The sequence below is a fragment of the Protomyctophum bolini genome (genome assembly GCF_963924005.1).
Source record: "Protomyctophum bolini genome assembly, chromosome: 6".
Taxonomy (NCBI): domain Eukaryota; kingdom Metazoa; phylum Chordata; class Actinopteri; order Myctophiformes; family Myctophidae; genus Protomyctophum; species Protomyctophum bolini.
In genome coordinates, this window is record NC_137867.1 from 32,977,610 (window position 1) to 32,997,699 (window position 20,090).

At 43.2% G+C, this 20,090-nt stretch overlaps 1 protein-coding gene across 2 annotated transcripts in view; it reads left to right on the forward strand.

Moving 5' to 3' along the window:
- The window catches only part of lmx1bb (LIM homeobox transcription factor 1, beta b), a 57,077-nt gene that overhangs the window by 27,150 nt on the left and 9,837 nt on the right, over positions 1–20,090 (forward strand). For both annotated transcript variants that reach the window (XM_080766658.1, XM_080766659.1), the window contains exon 3: positions 19,753–19,985. In XM_080766658.1, coding sequence (XP_080622784.1) covers positions 19,753–19,985 — 233 coding nt within the window. The remainder of the gene's footprint in view (positions 1–19,752; positions 19,986–20,090) is intronic.

The window sequence follows — 20,090 nt, forward strand, 5'->3', positions numbered from 1 at the left end:
TACTGCTTTTTAAAGCAGTCTCATTTCAAATATCATGCACAATGATTATTCATGGTTTCTCAGGATTTGGCAACTGCTGACCTCACCATGGTCCTACATTTCCCTGAAAAAAGTATATATATTTTATTTTATTTTTCTCCGATTTCTTTTGGAGAACAGGAAATGGTGGAAGTGGCTAGGAAAAAAGGTTGGTCCGTGTAGTACATACAGTATGTATTCTTAAAAGTAAAATTAAGTATTTAAAACAATGATGGGAGTCCCATTCCCTGCCCGAAACCACCGTTAATTAAATGCAAGATTCACACATTGCTTAATGCTTGGTTAGCTGAGCTCTCAGAAGAAATTGCACAAGGACAGTAACAATTGAAATCTTCTCGCCACAAATATAGGCTTTAATCACTGTCCCTTTTCTGGGCATTTCATAATAGGCTAACAGTGATGAGTTATGAGCTTGTAGATCGGCTATTTTCGGTGAATATATTTGGTGTAGAGAGGGAAAAAAGGGGGATACCCCTAGGCGATAGGCTACTAGTAAAACAAAGTACTGTATACTGTTTAGGGTTTAAGTGGTTAACCTCGGCCAATTGACTGCAACCAGGTGGAACCATGGCAAAATCAATTGCTAATAGTTCTCAATCAACATAAAGACTACTACGATAGGATTAGTTGACCGTTATATAATGGCAACATCCTTGCTTCAATTTGATTCTGGCTTGTTGGCCTGTGTTACAATACATGTCACCCCTCCCCTGCCTCAGCCCTCAGTTCCCTGTCTTTCTATACTGGCACAAATAAAGCAGGAATGCCAATAAAAATAATCTCAATCAGTGTAGATCTACTGCGGGCGCTTCACCTCTGGATGCTGTGGAGCAGCCGCATGCCTCTGAAAGTCAATTGGGCTTCTCAGGAGGCAGAGGTAATGTAATGAGGGACCGGTCTGGCTGAGGGCCTGCATGGGCTCCTTCTCCACGATCACATAATTAATCTCCTGATTCTAGGACTCACCATGTCATGACAGATACGTTTGTGTTCGGTGCATAATGGTGAAGTGTGCTGTGCTCTTGCATGCCTTTCGCTTCGGAAAATGGTTATAAAGCCGGTTCCTTTGCAGCCTACAGAGGCTACCTTAGAAAACAATGCTCCCTTTGGGCCCTATTAGGAGACAAAGAGAAACACACATACACGCTTCTCAACCAGGTACCCTAATAATATGTCAGCAATTTAGATAATGACTGGGAGTGAGATAAACTGAAGTGTGTATTACAGGTAATTGGATCTGGAGTGTGTTGGCTACCTAAGCATCTACAGGCATGTGTGTTGTGGACCATTGTTCCTCATCTTACCAAGGGGCATTGAGATGGACTGTCAATGATAAGTATGTCTTCCTCAGCCATGCTGTAATAAACGGCTGATTCGAGATGGTTGTACTGCATACCCACGGACATCATCAGTGCCCAAAGCAAATCGGAGCTGGCTTCGGCTATCTGGCTCCGGACAAGGACAGCTTCTCATATAATTCCCCGTCAGATGCCTGGCTCTCGCGAGCTTGGCCAGTTAGTCAGAGGATGACAAATACAGCACCCGGGGCTGTCAGAATGATCAAGTTGAGAGAGAGTTGCCATTTTTTTGGTTCTAGGTGAAACCCGGAAAAGTTGGAGTCATAATAAGAGTTGTCAAAGCCTGTGAGGTGAGGCGTAGAGAGTAGGCAGACAGTGGGAGCTACGGTGGTTTCCTTTGGGGTGGGGTGGGGGAAGTGTGATGTGTGGAGGGAAGGTGGACCGGCTCTCCTTGGCCTTTAAAAAGATTACCTTGGCAGAGTAAGGAGCAGGTCTACCCAGAGGGGTCCGAGGGAGATAGGCCAAGCAGCCCCATTACCAGTACAGCAGAGGATCCCTCTCACAAGCTTCATTAATAATCTGATGATGAATCGCTACTTTAATTGGACCGTTATAGCTGCAGCCCTATCCCAAGCCCCTCCATCACCTTCTTTCTTAATGGGGGTATAGTACTGGAGCTTTTGTTTTTAGTTTTTTACTCACATAGACAATACACTATTGATCAGAATAGGTTATAATTTTGTTCATTACAACAGGTGTCACGTTACTGATAAGCGGATAATGTGTGAATCTGGTGCAATTGTACTTTTTAAATACTGCTTTGAAGAATGCATTTCTGGCCCTGCAAACAGAAATGTTAATTTGAGGTATTTGCTTTGATAATTCCTTCTGTTTTCGCAGCAGTGTCTATTTTTGGATGACACGTGAGGTCAAATTTCTCCTACTCTTAATTAGATGAGGGAGAGTCTAATTAAATCAAATTCATTATCCACAGCTCCAGAAATCAAGGGGCTCTATTGGAAATAAGGTTAGGTTTCCCCTCATCCATCATGGCCTAACTAACCAATTTACAGGCCAGCCTTTTGCATGAGCCATTATTACCTTGTCATAAGCAGTTACCTTTAAAATCCACGAATCAAGCCATGATAGGCCCAAGCTTTTATCACATTAGATTGTGCTACTGTGTCAGCCTCTTTCTCCCCAAGATAAAGTAGGCTCCAAATAATCATATTAGCAACATCAGGCAGAGACAGTGCAAACGACCGCTATTTAAACCCGGCTGATAATTCCACATAATTAAGACATACTGTACTTGCTCGCGTAGACTAGGGATGTGGGACTTTTTCACTGAGCAATGGTGAATTAAACGGCACACTTTTACAGTATTTTTAAAGCACATATTTTCTTCGAAAAAAAATATTCATACAGTGTGTAGGCTAACTCTTACTTCAGCGGACTCTAGTGTCATCATTGCTGTGTCCAAATCCACCTAGACTTGGCTGACATGTTTATCTATTAGGGCAATGGTTTTCAACCTATTTCATATCAAGGTCCATTATTTATTCGGCATTTGAACCATGGACCACAATTTGATGACATTTAGTCGATGTTGGTACAATAGAAGATATAACAGGCAAACATTTATCAAAATAACAATTCTTCTACATCCTCTAATTCAGGGGTTCTCAACGTTTTTGGCTGGGGACCCCTGGAAATGCTTTGGCCATGTCTCGGGACCCCCGCCCCCCCCTGCCCCTCCCCCCTCCCCACCCCCAATAACCTTAAAATATATCATAAATAAATACTGAAACCAGATATAATAATTAAGGAAAGTGTATGCATGTACTATGTAAACTCTTAATTTCCATGCTGGAAAATGGGGGAATTTTTTTTTGTCGACCCCCCCCCCTAGGGGTCACGACCCACGGGTTGAGAACCCCTGCTCTAATTGTGTAGATTTCTTGTAAATTAAGTGCAGATGAAATGCAGATGTTTAACAATAATTTAACTCTTGAGACTAGTGTATAGTGAAACCTCATTTTACACTCCCAAGAGTTAAAGATCTATAAAGGTCAATATAGTTACCAACTCTCCATCATTTAGCTTTGGACCACCTGGAATCTCTTCAAGGACCACTGCTGGTCCCAGGACCTCTGGCTGAGAACCCCTGCATAGGGTGTTTCAAGTGAGACAGTCTCGTCCTCTCCTTTAACTTCACACACACTTCTCTGACACCATTAGACACACTTCACAGACTGCAGCTGCGAGTCACAAGTCACACTGTGTGCATTGTCTAGGAAACACAAAAAGGAACCATCATGATTATACTGAGCTCAACTGCTCTTTTTACACCCGGCTACGACGGCTCTATTTACACCCAGTGATCCGTTCATCATACGGTTCATTTTTTTAAAGTGTTTTATATGGCAACATTGTTTTAAAGACATTGCAAACTTTATATCACTGCCGTCTTTATTTGTTTATTTTCCAATTATCATGCCTGTATAGCATGTGAATGGTGCATGCTGAGGATTTTTAGGACGCTGTTGCATAAAATTTATAGTGGTGCACCATGGAGCCATGCACGAGCCATTTTAAATACCATTGACTGCTAGAGCCATATTCTGTAGCACATGAGGCCTGTCCCTGCTCTGTGTTGGAAAGTGAATTAGTGAGCTCCATTCTAAAGCCAGTGATAGGGACTGGCAGAGCCTGGTGATTTGTTGGCAGTGTGTATTACAGCCCTGTGGTCAGGGAGTGTGTGTGTGTGTGTGTGTGTGTGTGTGTGTGAGTGTGTGTGTGTGTGTGTGTGTGTGTGTGTGTGTGTGTGTGTGTGTGTGTGTGTGTGTGTGTGTGTGTGTGTGTGTGTGTGTGTGTGTGTGTGTGTGTGTGTGTGCGTGTGCGTGCGCATGCACACGTGTGCGTCCGACAGAAGGAGGGGGGGTGGGGGGACTTATCAGTCAGTGTTTACTCACAGTAAATTGAGTTGAAATAATAGTCTTTCTTCGAGGCCAGACAATGGAGCAGGCTGCAGGCCGAGTGGCTCAGGCTGTGGCGTAGCTGGCCCAGGCCACTTCAAAATGAAAGGCTGAGCCCGGGGGCCATCGTGGGGGTAGGAGGCACGGAGGGCGGAGGGTGGGGGGGATGCTTTATGTGGATGGTTACACCAGTCGCTGAGCGGACACCCCTCTGACAGGCACCTGGGTAGGACAGTGGTATGAGAGGAGGAGCGGAACAGTGGAGGAAGGCTGGGGGTGGAGTCTTGGTGTGTGTGTGTGTGTGTGTGTGTGTGTGTGTGTGTGGGGAGGGGTGACGAGGCCTCGGGGCGCTGTCATTAGGTCGGTGGTGAGAAGGAAGATGACTGCCCCGGGGACAGCCGAGCGACAGGTCCTGGTGGGACGGGTCCACAACCCCTGATTCCCCCGAGTCTGAGCTGAGACTGGTGGGACGTGTCAGTCACTTAACCCCCCGCCTTCGGCACGCTCACATGACCTCTGGCTATTGCTGAGCTCTGGGTGTGAACCTAACCTGCAGCACAAATTGTGCTTGCGTGTGTGTGTGTGTGTGTGTGTGTGTGTGTGTGTTAGACACAGAATGAGCATATCCATATCAATATAGTGCATTGTTTGTGGTTGTGTTTCAGCTGCACCTCAGCTCTGCCTCGCTTCCCCTTCATTTATCATTCTGCAACATAAAGTGCTGCCACAGCGTTATAGAAACAGCTGCTTTTTTCAGACAGCGACAGAGAAAAGGGCTGCTCCCCGGCACAAAGAGGCTGCCGGACCTGAAGAGAGTGTAAAATTGGTGGGTGAATGCAGAGCCTTTCTTCTCGCTGAGAGGGCTGACCACGGGTGTCACCGCGGCAGCAGACATTGTCACCCTATCTGGAGGAGAAATACAGATTCATATCAGGCGTATCATTTGTACAATGACTGGTCGGGCCACCGATGAACTCTCCTCGCTTATAGCCAAACGTACATGTCTAGTTGTCTACATGCAGCTGTTTAGATTTTATCTCAGCGCCAGCACTACCATGGGAGTTTATATCAGTCGCCTCATCAGGCTTCATATATGAATATCACCCATCCAAGATGATAGCCGCCCCCCTTGTATTTACTTTTGCACCAATGCTATACAATTGTTGTTCATCTTTAAGTGAAAGTTAAAGGGAAAATAAGCACTGTTGGGGGTCATGTTGCTATCATGAAGGAGCCCACAGTTAGACCGGTGAGTTGACTTGAGGTAAGTGCCGAAGGGGAGTGCAGTACAGTGCAGATGGAGTATCAGTTCCAGGGCTGGGCCTTGGGTTGTGGAGAGACCAGACGTGCCGTGCCATGCTTTGCCGTTTCATTCTGTGCCTTAGAGGCTCCACGTGGAGAAAAGGGTATTTTGTCGAACCTGTTCTCTTCCAGCTGGAGAGATAAGATTATACACTCCGCCAACCACATGACAGAGAAAAGCTTGGTGTGAGTGTCTGTGTGTGTGGGAGGGAGAGAGAGAGAGGGGGGGGGGGGAGAAGGAGAGAGAGAGAGAGAGAGAGAGAAAGAGAGGGAGGGGGGGAGAGAGAGAGAGAGAGAGGTGGGGGGGGGGGAGAGAGAGAGAGAGAGAGAGAGAGAACAGAAAGGGCATCAGACAACTTCTTTGCCAGACCTCCTGGGGCAAAATGCATGCTTGAATACTTTAAGACATGAACAAAATAGTTTCACGGTAACATTAGCTGGTAACATGGAGAGAAAATCCCTTTCAAGATTAGAGACACAAAAAACAGACACAACGCAAGTTCCAGCAAGTATCAGAAATCCAGACAATTCATTTATTGTTCTTTTGGGGATATTTTGTAAATCATGCTGTGGTGGAATGTCGACATCACAGGTGACGTTGATGAAATCATCTATGTTGTGAAGGTGCAAAAACAAAATTTATGGCTTTGTTTTATATATTCGAAATATGATAGTATTTGAGTTATTATCACTACACAAAATTCCAAGACAGATATTTGTGAGCTGCAACATGAGTCTGTAAGTAATATCAGTGAAGCAAGAATATTGATTACCTGCCTAAGTAACCCAGTTCGTATTCAGTATTTGCAGAGCTTGTGTACTGTACTTTTGATTGGGTACACAGTAAAATGTAAATGTATCCATTTGTAACTCTGTGTAAAAAAGAAACCAATGGTATATTTGGTTCCATTTGTACACTCTACGAGTACATTTTACAGTGCTCCATCTCGTACCATTTTGTACCTCATACACGAGCATAAGCAAGGAAAAAACATATCATGTGAGAGATAAGGTCTTACTGTACACATGTGCACAATTTCAGGGTGTAACGCATAAATTACTATTTTCAGTAGCATTACTAAGGGTAATTACTAGAATAATACCTGATTTATTCCTGGTTGTGCTATGTTGCGCATTGAAAATAGATGATGTACAAGCTCACAACACTTCACAGCACAATACGTTGTGACATTGTAGATCTACTATTTTTGGTACGCAGCACCATGGCACACAGCTACGTACAGATCAGTCTTAAAGGTTTTGTCTATCTGCATGAGCTTGATTCTTTCCTGATGTACATGTAAGTGACCCTTCCTGACCAAAATGGACAGCACTTGCCTTTTTGTTGACCACAGCATGAATCTTCTGAATAGTTTTACGTCATATAATGGTCCAAACACTTCAGATATAAATCCAAGTCGCTTGTGCATTAGATCCTCTCAACCGGGCCAACTCTTTAAATCAGCGCAATTTGGAGAAGCATGCATTTCAACGATTATGGTGTGAAATGGCCTTTCTTTTTGTTTCCAACCTTGGCCAAGAGATCCTTGGAATTTGTAGGTGGTCTCAATAACGTGGTGGATGGGTTTTTGTGAAACAGCAGGTTTTTGGTTCACTCTGCGGTGTGTGTGCGCCCCTCTGTCTGTTTGACACATTCCAACACTGTAGCCCTCTCCAAGGCTCCTAACTACCATTGGGTCTCTATGGTTACAGCCATACATCCATGCCAGTCCTTCACACTCAAAGACATATTTGTTTGGCTAGTGTAACTAGGTGCCCGCAAATAAAACAGCTTTTTAGCATAACACCTGCTAATCTCTGGATTTAGCGCTTTGACGAGGATCGCTGATCAGAAATTCAAATATATTCTTTGAATTGCTAATCTGAAATGTTAATCCATGACCCCCAGGGTCCTAAAACATCCTGTCTTCCCAATAAGGTTTGTTTGTTTTTCATTTGCTTTTCTCTTTTCCATTTTATCTCGCGTTAGCTCTCTCTTTCTTATGTATTCCCTTGTGGTTATTATCAGTGGCTTCTGCCATTTGAGACCATCTCTGATTAGATGCTCCTCGAGATAGGGACTGTTATAGTCTGATGAGAACTTTGAATGTTTTCTCTATCTCGGGTGAACGGCTCAATTTCTCTGGGGTTAATGCGTGCATCTTACCCAGATCTTGTCAACTGTCACTGGTACTGGCTTGTTAGGAATTCAAAGCAAAGCATTGCATCACAAAGAAAATATCTACTGAACTACTGAGACTCAAGTGGAAATGTGTCATGGAGAATATTTTAGTCTAATGACGTCCAAAATACAGCTCAGACATATTTATGAGTGAAATGTCGCTTTAAACACTGTCTCCTGGCAGCTGTGTCTGTATCCTGCAGAAAACATTATAACCACTTCTGTCCACCATATCAACATGCACAGTTATCAAAGGAAGCATGTTGCCACTAAAATGAAAATGACTGCCGTTCAGCCACCTCCCTCAAAGTGTGTGTGTGTGTGTGTGTGTGTGTGTGTGTGTGTGTGTGTGTGTGCGCGTGTGTGTGTGTGTGTGTGTGTGTGTGTGTGTGTGTGTGCGTGTGTGCGTGTGCACGTGTGTATGTGCATGCGTCTGCATCCATGTGTGTGGGCTTGCTTGCTGGCGTGTGTGTGCTTGTGTGTGTGTGTGTGTGTGTGTGTGTGTGTGTGTGTGTGTCTGCGTGTGCGTGTGCGTGTGCGTGTGCGTGTGTGTGTGTGCTTGTATACATGTGTAGTGTGCAGGAGTGTGTGTGCTTGTGACAGAGGGACGTGGGTGGGCAGAAGCGGATTTTCTTTTGATTATACTTTAAATTAGATAAATAAATGATAAGGGATTAAACAAAACGAGGCGATAATGAAAGGCAGACTGGGTAAATTCTATCTACTTACTTTAATAGAAAGAAAAAAATATTTACAATTGTCAGTCATCTGAGTCTCTTAGGAAAAGGAAAAAACATTTAGATTTTATACTGACTTTAGCGTGAATACCAAAATGTGTAGAACTGTGGTTCTCAAAGTGGGGTAGCGGGACCCCCGGAGTTCTCAGCTAAATTATTTATAGTTATGAACCAAATGGTCCTTTACAGGTCTGTAACTCCAAGAGTGCACAAATTGACCCAAACGGACCAGCAGGTCTATTTGGTTACATTTTGTAAACGGGTTGTGTGTGGTCCATGGCTTGTAATGCATACTAAATTGAGGGTCCTTGAAATTAAAAGGTTTGAGAAGCAGTGGTGTAGATAAGACATCATCTCATGTGAAGGACCTGCCGTAGGTATTATCAAAGAGCATTAGGAGAGAAGAGGACAAACGCAGTTGGTCAAATGAATGGGAGGTGATGAGCTCATCACAAAAGAAAACCATTGTATTGTACTATTCAGTGTCATCATATGCATTTTATATACATAACGTGCATTAATAGAACATTCATGCTATTATGAGTTTATATTATAAGCAAACAACTTAATCCTTCAAGCTTTTGATTCAATGGGAGTTTAGCATCAAAAACATATACACATTACATTACATTACATTACACATACAAAAAGATATGTAAGGAAGCCGACAGCAACATTAGCTATATGACCTATACCACAAATATTAATATTCAGTATCTGATTGACCTATGATCATCTCTACAACAGTACTCAACAGCTTAAATACTGTGAATGTTAATATTGACATTGCAGATAAAATCTATACATTTATCAAGAACCGTCCAGCCAATCGCCTTCACATTTGTCATGTGTATTGCTGACAAGGGAGTGTCTCTTGTGAAGTTTGTCGGACCATCGGTTCTCCAGAACCAGCTTGTTCCACAATTACATAAACATTTATGGGCACTGGGTATGGTTTTCTAGAACCGATGTGCGGCACGATACAGATTATCGTGCCGGACACTTTAATATCACCGGTGATGGTCCATACATGAGACTAGTCCGAGTATAGAGGGCCATGCTGCTAAAAGACAATCAAGGGTTCTGGCAAAGCAGGTCCCCAGTTGCCTTGCATTCTGTTCCCCCAAACTCATTTTGGGCTTAGACTGGTTCTCTGTTAAGTAAACAGAGCCTCTCGTACGGCTAGCCACCATCACAATGATCTCCAGATCATCTCTGCCCATTAATACTTGGGCAAACACTCTACTTCGTGGCAATATACTAAAGATGGGAGATGGAGGGGGAGGGGGAGGCCTTTTCCCAGATTGTCTCTCTTTCTCCTTCACTACCTATTAAGCCAGTATCTTTCAGCCTTGGTAAACTCTTCAAGATGGACACTTGCTCGGTTCGGGGTGGAAAGGGGTCAGGCTCCATTGGCCTCTGCACGGAGCTGTGGAATTTTTCATTAGTGCACAGCTGGGTCACAAGTGGCTCCAAAGCCGTCTTAATATTGTGTAGGCCTACAGATTAGGAGCTGAGAAAAGAAGCCAAACCGTGATGCTCTCCACCAGACCCTGTCTTTGCATATTTGCAGACTTGTGCTTTAAAACACCTCATATTACTGTTTGTTTTATGTCTTAGACCCAGAACCTTAGGGTCAATAGTAATTATAGCTGAATTCCCTCCAATCCAAATGTTGCTTTTTAACCATTTCGACATTGGAAAATATGGAAATGTGGAAAGAAGGTAAGGGAGGTATTTTGATGTAGCCAATAGACTCTATAGGCTACATCAAGATACCTCCCTTACCTTCTATAGTCTGGGACAATGTTGCACCAGACTATAGCCCAATTCTTTCAAAATGTTAAGATACAAAAAAAGATATCTACAAGCTCACAGCGCATTATGAGCTTGTAAATCTGTCATTTTTTAAGAATTCTTGAAAATATTAGAAATATCGTGATGTTCGCCTATGCCCCAAATAGGGACACCCTTAGTTGTTAATTGCAAATCAACGTTTTATTTTTTGTAATATACTAGTATAGTTTAATTAATTAGACACTAGACCGCAGTTGCTTGCTTTCACTGATGATGGTGAATGGTGATGTAAGCACTGCTGTGATATAGTTATAGCCAACACACAGCGGTTGATCTCCCCCATCTAGTATACCTCAGAAGGCCAGACCCACTTTCATGAAAAAAAAGAAAAGAAACTACTGTATTGTGGTCGGTCATAGGCAGCCATAGCAATATAACATGTGATAGCCATTAGAACCATTGTAGCCATCTCCGTCTTTCCTTTCACAGTTCCTTCAGAAGGAGCAGTCGGCCAGGAGGACTCGTTGAGCGGGCCAAGCCCTTATAATGGGGGGCTCTGCACCACCTCACATAGATTAGCTTGGAAGGGGCAGACAAAGAGAGTCCTGGCGATAGAGTTATTAAAAATATAAAATGGGTGCAGAGGAATTTACAGTGGCTTTAAATGGTAGATATCCAGGCCTCTCTGACTCGGACTGCTTTTTGCTTTTAGAGAGCAGCATGTTGTAAAGATGTCACATCTCCAGCAGGGTGGCTGGAGAGATGGGTTTTACAAACAGCTTTGGTTACTTGGGGCTTTGGTAGTGACAAGAGGCAGAGCAAAGCGCTTTATAACAGGCTTGTAATTCACAGGCTCCTAATTTATTTGCTTAAGGATCAACTTTAGCCGCTTTGAGAACAGGTAAAGATATGCAGAGAAATATAATGGAAAACCATATATCGTTGATTGTCGTTATTTTTCCCACTTGCGCTGTTAACTGTAAGTGGCCGCATCGTTTGTTTGCAGCTGTAAATATTGACCCAAAATGTGATGTTGCATTCATTTTAAATACTCAGAACACCAGCTGTACAAACATTGCATGTGTGCCTGCCTGCTTACTCTTCTGTTTAGATGTGTACTTAGCCTCCTCTGCTGCCCACTACACTGTCTTTTCACTGCTCAACACAAGCTTTGTTCTAGCTGTGTGGCTGTGGAGTTGAATGCTTTCCATAACAGGCAAAGAAAACCTCCTGTTTTCATGGGTAACACTCATGACTCATTAGTAGCTGTATGTGAACCGGAGGCACTGGTCCATTTGATACTGCAAGACAATACTCTGCATATCGCTGTTGCTTTTGGCTCTCAGTGTGAATTCACACAATTGAAAAAAAAAAAAAAAAACTAGATGACATTTATATGAAGTAGAAGAAGTAATATGCTGAAAGCCTAATTCATGGCATTTAATTTGTATAACGGACTACTTGGTTTATGACACTTTTTGCTGCAGCATATTTGCCTCAACCCTGCTGCTATCTGTACTGTACCTTGCCATAATCATATCAAACCAATGGTACTTAGAACCACATAACCTTAATGTTTTTTAAGTAGACCCATGAACCAAGCACATTTCCTAGAATGTCCAGTACACCGTAAATCGGTCAAACACTGTTCAAGATTTCTTTTGTACCCTATTTGCATATCTCACAATTATACATTTGATTTATATGGCAGCTGTTACATGATTATCCTTATCACAGGTTGACTAATAATCTAATAAAATGCACTTCTGTTTGATTGTGATCATTTGAATAATGACTTATGGTTTGGCACTTCTGTGCAGTTGTGCGGTACAGTGTTCTACAGAGCTATAACTGGGTTTCTATGTGGCCAGGGGCTTCTCTGAGGCGCTGTACATTCCAGCACATAGGAGCTCATGCTGCCATAGAAATAAAGTGGCCATATTTATTTTACAAAAGGGTATGTGTGGGTTAGTTGATACTAGAAACACTACAGCTCAGCGGGTGACTAGCTAACTGTAAGCCGCATCTTTTTTTCCCCCCCGACGTGCAAAATATTGTTCCGTTCCACAAACACTATAGTATGTGTGTTCTCTTTGTAATGTAGGGCAGGTGTGTAGCCACGCTAACACGTCTCCGCTATTATCTAGCCGTTTGCCATGCCAAGTGCAATCAGATTGTCTCATTTCTCCCTAGTGAACTCCCAGACTGCCAGGCAGCCAGTGCTGCTCTCCAGCACAGGGAGCACATGCAGGAGCCCCATGGCCAGGGCTCTGTGATGAAGAAGGCACCTTTGGGCCATTAGTGTTGTACACATCTCCCTTTAATGTGTTTTACTTTTACCTGCTGGGAGTTTAATTAAAAAACAAAGAGCCTCAATTTAAAGGCCATTATTATGCTAATGTAGTAAGCACGGGATGGTGATTAAGCAGCTTTTAGAGCTGACTGGAGCTGGCCCTGGGGACGGGAAGCATGGCACTTTTTATTTGACTTCATTACTTTCCATGAATCTATGCTCCAAAGAGAAACGCTGATACTATGAAAATGGATCGGTTACTGAGATCATTTAAGTGTACGGTATCATCGCTATCACTGTTTGTACTGTACTACACAGTCCAGCTCACGTATTCTGGTATTCAAGTGATCTAGTTAAGAATGGTTGTTTAAATAACCATGTGTACATCCTGAAGTAAAGGTTCGGTTAATAAGTCATAAATATATTTAGCTTGCTTGTGTTAAGTTATGCAGACACTCCATCACATTACACTAATCCCTTTCTATTGCATGTTACTGTGTCTGCTTTTACCTCTGGCCCTCTGCAAACAATTAGCCATGGGGATCGGCTAATTTCAGGCTGCTATGTTTAGAACAGTGTGGTCAGAGAGCAGTGTCTGCCGTATCAAACGGACAACTGAGCCATACATAACAAAGTAATTTTCAAAATGTTGAGATGAAGTTGAAAAGGTTTGCCTTCAGTCATCTGCGTACTGTGAAACATCTGGGCATCAAATGTTTTCCTATTTAACTTGTATCCATATAGTGCAGCTTTCGCACTGTTGCTCAAACCTTGATTCACATACGGTATAGGGTCTGGTGTGAGCTAACTACTTTGAACCTTTTCTGGGCATGTCAACATTTTCAAAGTTTTTATATATAGGCCTATATATATATATAATGATATAGATAGAATGATAAAAATATTGAAAATAGCAGATCTACAAGCTCAATGCTTTGCGTTGTGCGCTTGTAGTTGGGGCACTTTTGCCCTTCGTCATACGTATATTAAAGTACATAGCTATGTAGGGCTTAAGTGGCTAAGGAGCGTCTGTTAGATGGTAGCCTCTCCCTAATCTGGCCACTTCAGGACCTCTGCTGCGTGCGGCCTCCTTGCTCTGTAGATGACAGGTACTACGTGACCTTTCAAATAAAAAGCTCCATTGACCTTTAGAGGACAAAGATAATGATTGATGTGTAGGGGAGGTCTGCAAACAGGTATTTAAATCTGGCTGAAGGTATATTATTATGGTTGATGTTGTTGTTGTTGTTATTAAGCTGTTATTATTATGTATTATTATTTAAAAAAAAGTTTATTTAAGTAAATCCTGAGACCAGCCATTGTCAACCTGTGGGCCGGGTGGGTCATGAGGGTATTGCAAGTAGGGCCCCAAATAATTGGCCAAACACAACAGATTTTATTAATAATATTAATATTTCAAGAAAAATGTCATGGTTTGTTTTCTTTAAAGCCTTGGAAAAATGAGTTTTCATTGTGATATCGATAAATAACAAATGTTGAGAACCACTGCTCTAGACAAAAGGCCATGGGGTTACCAAAACCATTTCCTGTAATCTTCCTATTCAATAGACTAGAACAAGTATGTCGCTAGACTAGAACAATAAGGCTGTGGGGCCACCAAAAAGCAGTTGGGTTCATCCCAGGGAAGCATACTGTCTGTATGTTCAGCACTTTCATGGCATTCTGCCTGTTGAATTTTCTGATATTTTGCGTGCAAATGTTCTGACATCATTCTGACGTCTGCATAGACTCCATATTTGGGCATACCAGACAAAGAACTCCATATATGGGCATAAAAGGGACACATAATATCTGGGTGGGGCATGCATTTCCAACTTGGATCGTTCCAAGTAGGCCAGCGCCCAACAGGCACCACTGTAGAGGTCCCATGGGCACCGCTCTAGTTTATATAAATTATATATATATATATATATATATATATATATATACACACACACACACACACACACACTCACATATGTGGCACCATAAAATGCCCACCACAAAATGCCCTAGGAAAGGCCATTGTGACCAAATTATCAGTAGGGGACATCCTCTGGGATGGTGCGCAGAACATTCCATGGCAATCCAAGCAGTAGTTATTGTGATAATATGTTGTTTCGGATCAAAGTGGTGGACATCATCATTGTTAGAAGAACTTATAATTTAAAAGGGCACCATGAGATGGGAGCTGGCTAGTAGTGGAAATAAAATACCTCCACGCAGGCCGTTTGTAGCGTCCAGAAGCCAACAGGCAACCTGCCTTGTACACCTCATCCCTCACCTCAGCGTGATTGGCACGGCCACAGGTTTCCTGCCTCAGCAGCAGAGCCCATCTTCAAAGTAATGGCTTACAGCTGTTCCCCGGGCTAATCCTCATCCCCTCTGTCTTTGAAGGGATGTGGTGACATAATAGCCCTGGCCATTCTTTCCTAAATTGTTGTGGTATTTCTCAGAAGGGCTGTTCAATAGAACAGTGGAGCAGGTGAGACCAAAGCATGTGTTGCTAAATGTAGCATGATTATCAAGCTCCAGTTGTGCCTCCGTCCAAGCCCCCTCCCCCTCCCCCTTTCTTTCTCTCACTTTCTCTCACCCTGGCACTTGGTCTCACTCTTTCGGGCTTCTTTATCCCAGCCAGCCTTCCTGATCCTTATCACTGTGGCAGAAGCATTAAATGTAATGTCTGTAGAGGGAAATCATTGGCAACATGTGGCGAGAGCTTAAGATGTTGTCACACTTTAAGTTGCCTATAATCTGTTCAAAGAGAAAGTGCATACTTCTCGAAAGTGCCTATGGAACGAGAGGAGAGGGAGAGAGCCATGGCCTAGAGGGGGTGAGAGAGAGACAGAGAGAGAGAGAGACGCACAGACACTGCAATTGGCTCATGAGTGTTTATATGACAAAATTACATGTAAAAAAGAAGAAACCAGTTTCTGATTATTATTATAATTTTTATTTATTTTTATCTGTTATTCTGCATGGCCAATAAGGTAAGTAAGGGCTTGCCTTGTAGCATTACGAGCAGCATTCAGCAGTGTGATAAAAGGTGTAAATGAGAGGGAGGCAAGTGCTAAAGAACCCATGGAGGGAACTGATGAGGGATTATGTGGACGTTGTGGATTAAAGGCAAGGACATAATGATTCCTGTGGGAGAAAGGTATGTGCTGAGATGAGCTCTTTTATTATTTATGAGAGTTCAGTCCTGGGGAGTCCTGGATAAATATTGACACCTCTCTGCTTGAGAGATGCAGCCATTGATCCACACAGGAGGGCCTCTCGTCGCTCGATCTGTGCTCTCAGGTGTGGGAGGAGAGAAGCAAGGCGCAGGACGAGGGTTTTCATGCTGGTGGTCCCCCTTTGTCAGCTCTCCTCGCTAAACTTTCCCCTGTCCTTTATAAACAGACGAGAGGAGGTGCTGATCATGCCAATGTTGACCCTCTCCTGCGTCGTTGGGAGTCATGTTACCCAGACGGCGAGGCTGAGAAAGTGGATTTGAAGTCGATACAAACCTTCATTTGATGGGTCACTGGGATTAAACAGCAGAGGAAGCTTGGGCAGACACTGGTCACCTGTATCACGTTAAATCAGATCCCAGTCACAACTGCACCCCCCTCATCTCAGCTGTAATGTCCCTGTAGGTCCTTACAAAGAGTTTATACAACAATTTGTCATGTCATCTAAAGATATATACTGTAGTAACCTTCTATGTCTACTATACCTGCAGAGAGTGTGTGTGTGTGTGTGTGTGTGTGTGTGTGTGTGTGTTATCCCTTGAGATCCGAGATACTATTTTGTGTTTATTAACACATAAAGTATATATATAAAATGATCATTTACACCTTCTCCCCTGTCCGTTGTTGGCATGCCGGCTCAGGCCTGGGCCTCAGTCCACTAATCAGGTAATGTTAGGGAGGTTGAATGGCGTGCCTCCCCCTGGTCAGCGCTTCACTGCTCACACAGCGGTGTTGTTTTAAAGAGCATTCTTTAGCAGCCGAACTTGGAAAGGTATTAAAGTGGGATTAGGCTCCTCCACAATCCACTGCTTGTGTCATTCAGGGAGTTGTGTTCTCCTCTCCCCACTGCCACCTCCCCACTCCTCCTCTGTTTGATTGTGGCTAGCCGCGGGAGTGGGACTGACTGCGCCTTTCAAAGGGAGAGGGGTAGGGTTAAATCCCTAGTCCACTGCTCCCTGCTAATTCTCCTTGTTCCTTAGAGAAGGATTTGCTTCTGCTGCCAGCTTCTCAAAGGCCCTCTCTGCCCATCCGAAAAGTCGCCGTTGCCTTCCTGTGGAGGTGTGGTTGCCATAGAAGGGGCGTCATGCGTGGCTATTCCATCTGAACCCTGCTGAGAATGGGGACCGGGGACTGAAAACAGGCAGAAAGTCCGGATTAGGCCAGAGGACAAAGCAGGACAGGAAGATTCCAGAAGGCACGAATAGGAATTACAGCAGCAAAAATAATGCAAAGTGACAGAGAGGGGAAATAGAAAAATAATGGCTTACAAGATTAGAGTCGGCGAGGAAAAGGAAGAAAGGGAAGCAGGCTGAATGAGAATGTTTTCATCTGGATGAGAAGATTTGAGAGAGAGCGGTTGTCGAAGGTGAATGCAAAAGCTTGGACATATCAAAACCATGCTAACAAGTCATTTCCTCAGCCTTTCTCCTTCATTCTTAGGCTAAGCCTCCAATCATTAGCTAAACATTAGAGTTAGAGATGGGAACTAGTCTTGACAGATCCATCACCCCATTTCCCCCAAAATCTCAGCATGTAACATGCTAATCCTGATGATTTTTGTTGTTGTTGTGAGTCTTCCGTTTGTCTTTAGATGTATGAGCTGGTTTAAGATTTATTTATTTTTCTTCCTAAATGTCATTAATTTGTTTTTGCAAATAAATGTTTCCTTGCCGATGACCAGAACTGGCGACTTGTTTAGAAGAGAAATCCAGGTTGGCAGGTCACTTAAACAAGAACTCAGCTTGTTTGAGAAACATGCCAACATTTCTTTTTCAAGGGATTATCCATGAGGTTTTTCCATAGTTGAATAATAATCTTCTTAACTTATTGTAATAAATGGAAGATTAAAGGATTTCATGAACTCTGCAAGTGCCAGTTTTGATATCTCTGTTGTTTTCCTGTTGTGTGATTGTTAAAAGATAAAAAGTAAGAGCTAGGGAGGCCTGCCTTAATTTTCTGTCAGTTATTAGTTGTGATTCTTGATTATAGGGAACAATGATTATCAAGCAAAGAGTAAAATAGCCTATCAATCAGTATGATGTAATTTAGATTGCATGTGAAATTCAACATTGACATTGGACTTGTACCATCGCTTTGTTGATAATAGACTGACGGGCAGTAGCAAAGCAATGATTTTACAAAGCTCTGCAGACAGCAACCAACCCACACTATCTTGTTTCCAAAATGCATACAGCTGCTGTACTGAGCCTTGCCACATTCACATGCACGTGTGGGTATATGCATATTGCATATAGAAACGCATGCACGCACACACACACACACACACACACACACACACACACACACACACACACACACACACACACACACAGAGAGAGAGAGAGACACCCACTCCCTATCAGTACTCAATCAGCACCTACAATGATATTACCATAACAAAACCATCCTTTGGTTTCTCTCCACTCATATTTACACATTATATTCATCACTATCGCTCATCCCTGTCCCGAACCAGCAGATGATGTCAATTGCCGCTCTCTCTCTCTCTCTCTGCCTCCCCTGCCTTGCACAATGAAATAGACGTTCACCACAAATAGATAGGCGGTTGCCAGCTGTCTTCCAGACCAGGGCAAACAAAGGGGCCACTAATAAATCCAGCTTTACGGCTGGACAAGATCAACCACACTCGCTGCCTTCCTGCTCCATTTAATGTGGTTTCTTCAAAACATGGGCGAATGAATTAAATGTCTCTCACTCACCAATAAAACAATACAAACATCTTCCTGAAAGGATATAAAAATAAGACAGAGGTGTTATCTGGGAAATGGTGATAGAGGCAGTGGTGCGGTGTGTAGTAGACGATGCCATAATATTAGACTTTTAAGATGAAATATGAACTGACCATGAGGCAGCCTGGTAGTACGCTATGAATCAACATTGGCGCTGCAGATATCTGATGGAATAGCACGGATATAAGAACATCTTCAGTGGATATGGCAATCAAAACTATATAGGCCTACAGTATTTCGCAGCACGGTGAATAGCACAAATAGTCAATCTATACAAGCTCACAAAGCATCATATCGTGATGCGTTGTGAGCTTGTAGATCTGCTATTAGAATTATTTGTTTATTTCGTCTATAATGACATAATCAACATAGGGATGCCATGGGTTGAAACCTTTAAGATATTTTTTTTGCGGCTTGCGCCTTTTATTATTATTTTATTGTTTTGAAGGGACAGACAGTAGGCTGACAGGAAACGGGAGAGAGATGGGGGAAGACATGCAGTAAAGGCCGGGTCGGGCTCGGGAGTCGAACCCGCGGCACACTGCGACTGGATTACCAGTCGGGTGCCCAGACGGTTACGCCACCGCCTGGGCATGGGTTGAAACCTTAAAGTGGCTCATCAGGATAATCTGATCCCACCAACCAAATGATCTGGTCTGGTCTCCTGGATTTGTAACAGAGAGTGGGTGCCCATGACTGAACTCAGGAGGGATGATGTGGGACTGAGTCCACCTAGGCACTTTAACAGATGAGCTGCTGTCAAAGGGATCACTTCCATGGCTGCCCACAGGATCATCTGGTCACCCCTGCCTCCACACTTTAATCAAAACCACTTGATGGAAACATCAAGTAACTCTTAATAACGGCATAAATCCAGGACACATTTCCAACACAATATGAAAAAATTAAATAAAACATATTTCATATTTGATTTTGCATAGCCTAATCTGTAGATCTGTAACATTGCAAGGGTTAGGGGTTTTAGTTAAAATGCTTAACAATACAGAATGTCTTGACTTTGGGTTTGTTTCAAACAGAGTTCACCCTCGCTCAAACTGTATGTAATCATTGTATTAATATGGTTTGACATGTGTTCTTGCTTTTATATTATCTTACCAATATGTTTTCTTATTTGTCACATAGGTTGTTCGCTACCAAGTGCAGCGGCTGCATGGAGAAGATTGCCCCCACAGAGTTTGTGATGCGTGCTCTGGAGTGCGTCTACCATCTCAACTGCTTCTGCTGCTGCGTCTGTGACCGCCAGCTGAGGAAAGGGGACGAGTTTGTCCTGAAGGAGGGTCAGCTGCTGTGTAAAATCGACTACGAGAGAGAGAAGGACCTGCTCAGCTCCGTGAGTCCAGATGACTCAGACTCAGGTGGGCGCTCTGCACCCTTTCACACAAGCCTGAGAACAACACTCCGGTGCTATCGTAAAATGGCACCAGGGTGTTGTACTCTGTATGGTGTATTACCCATACCGC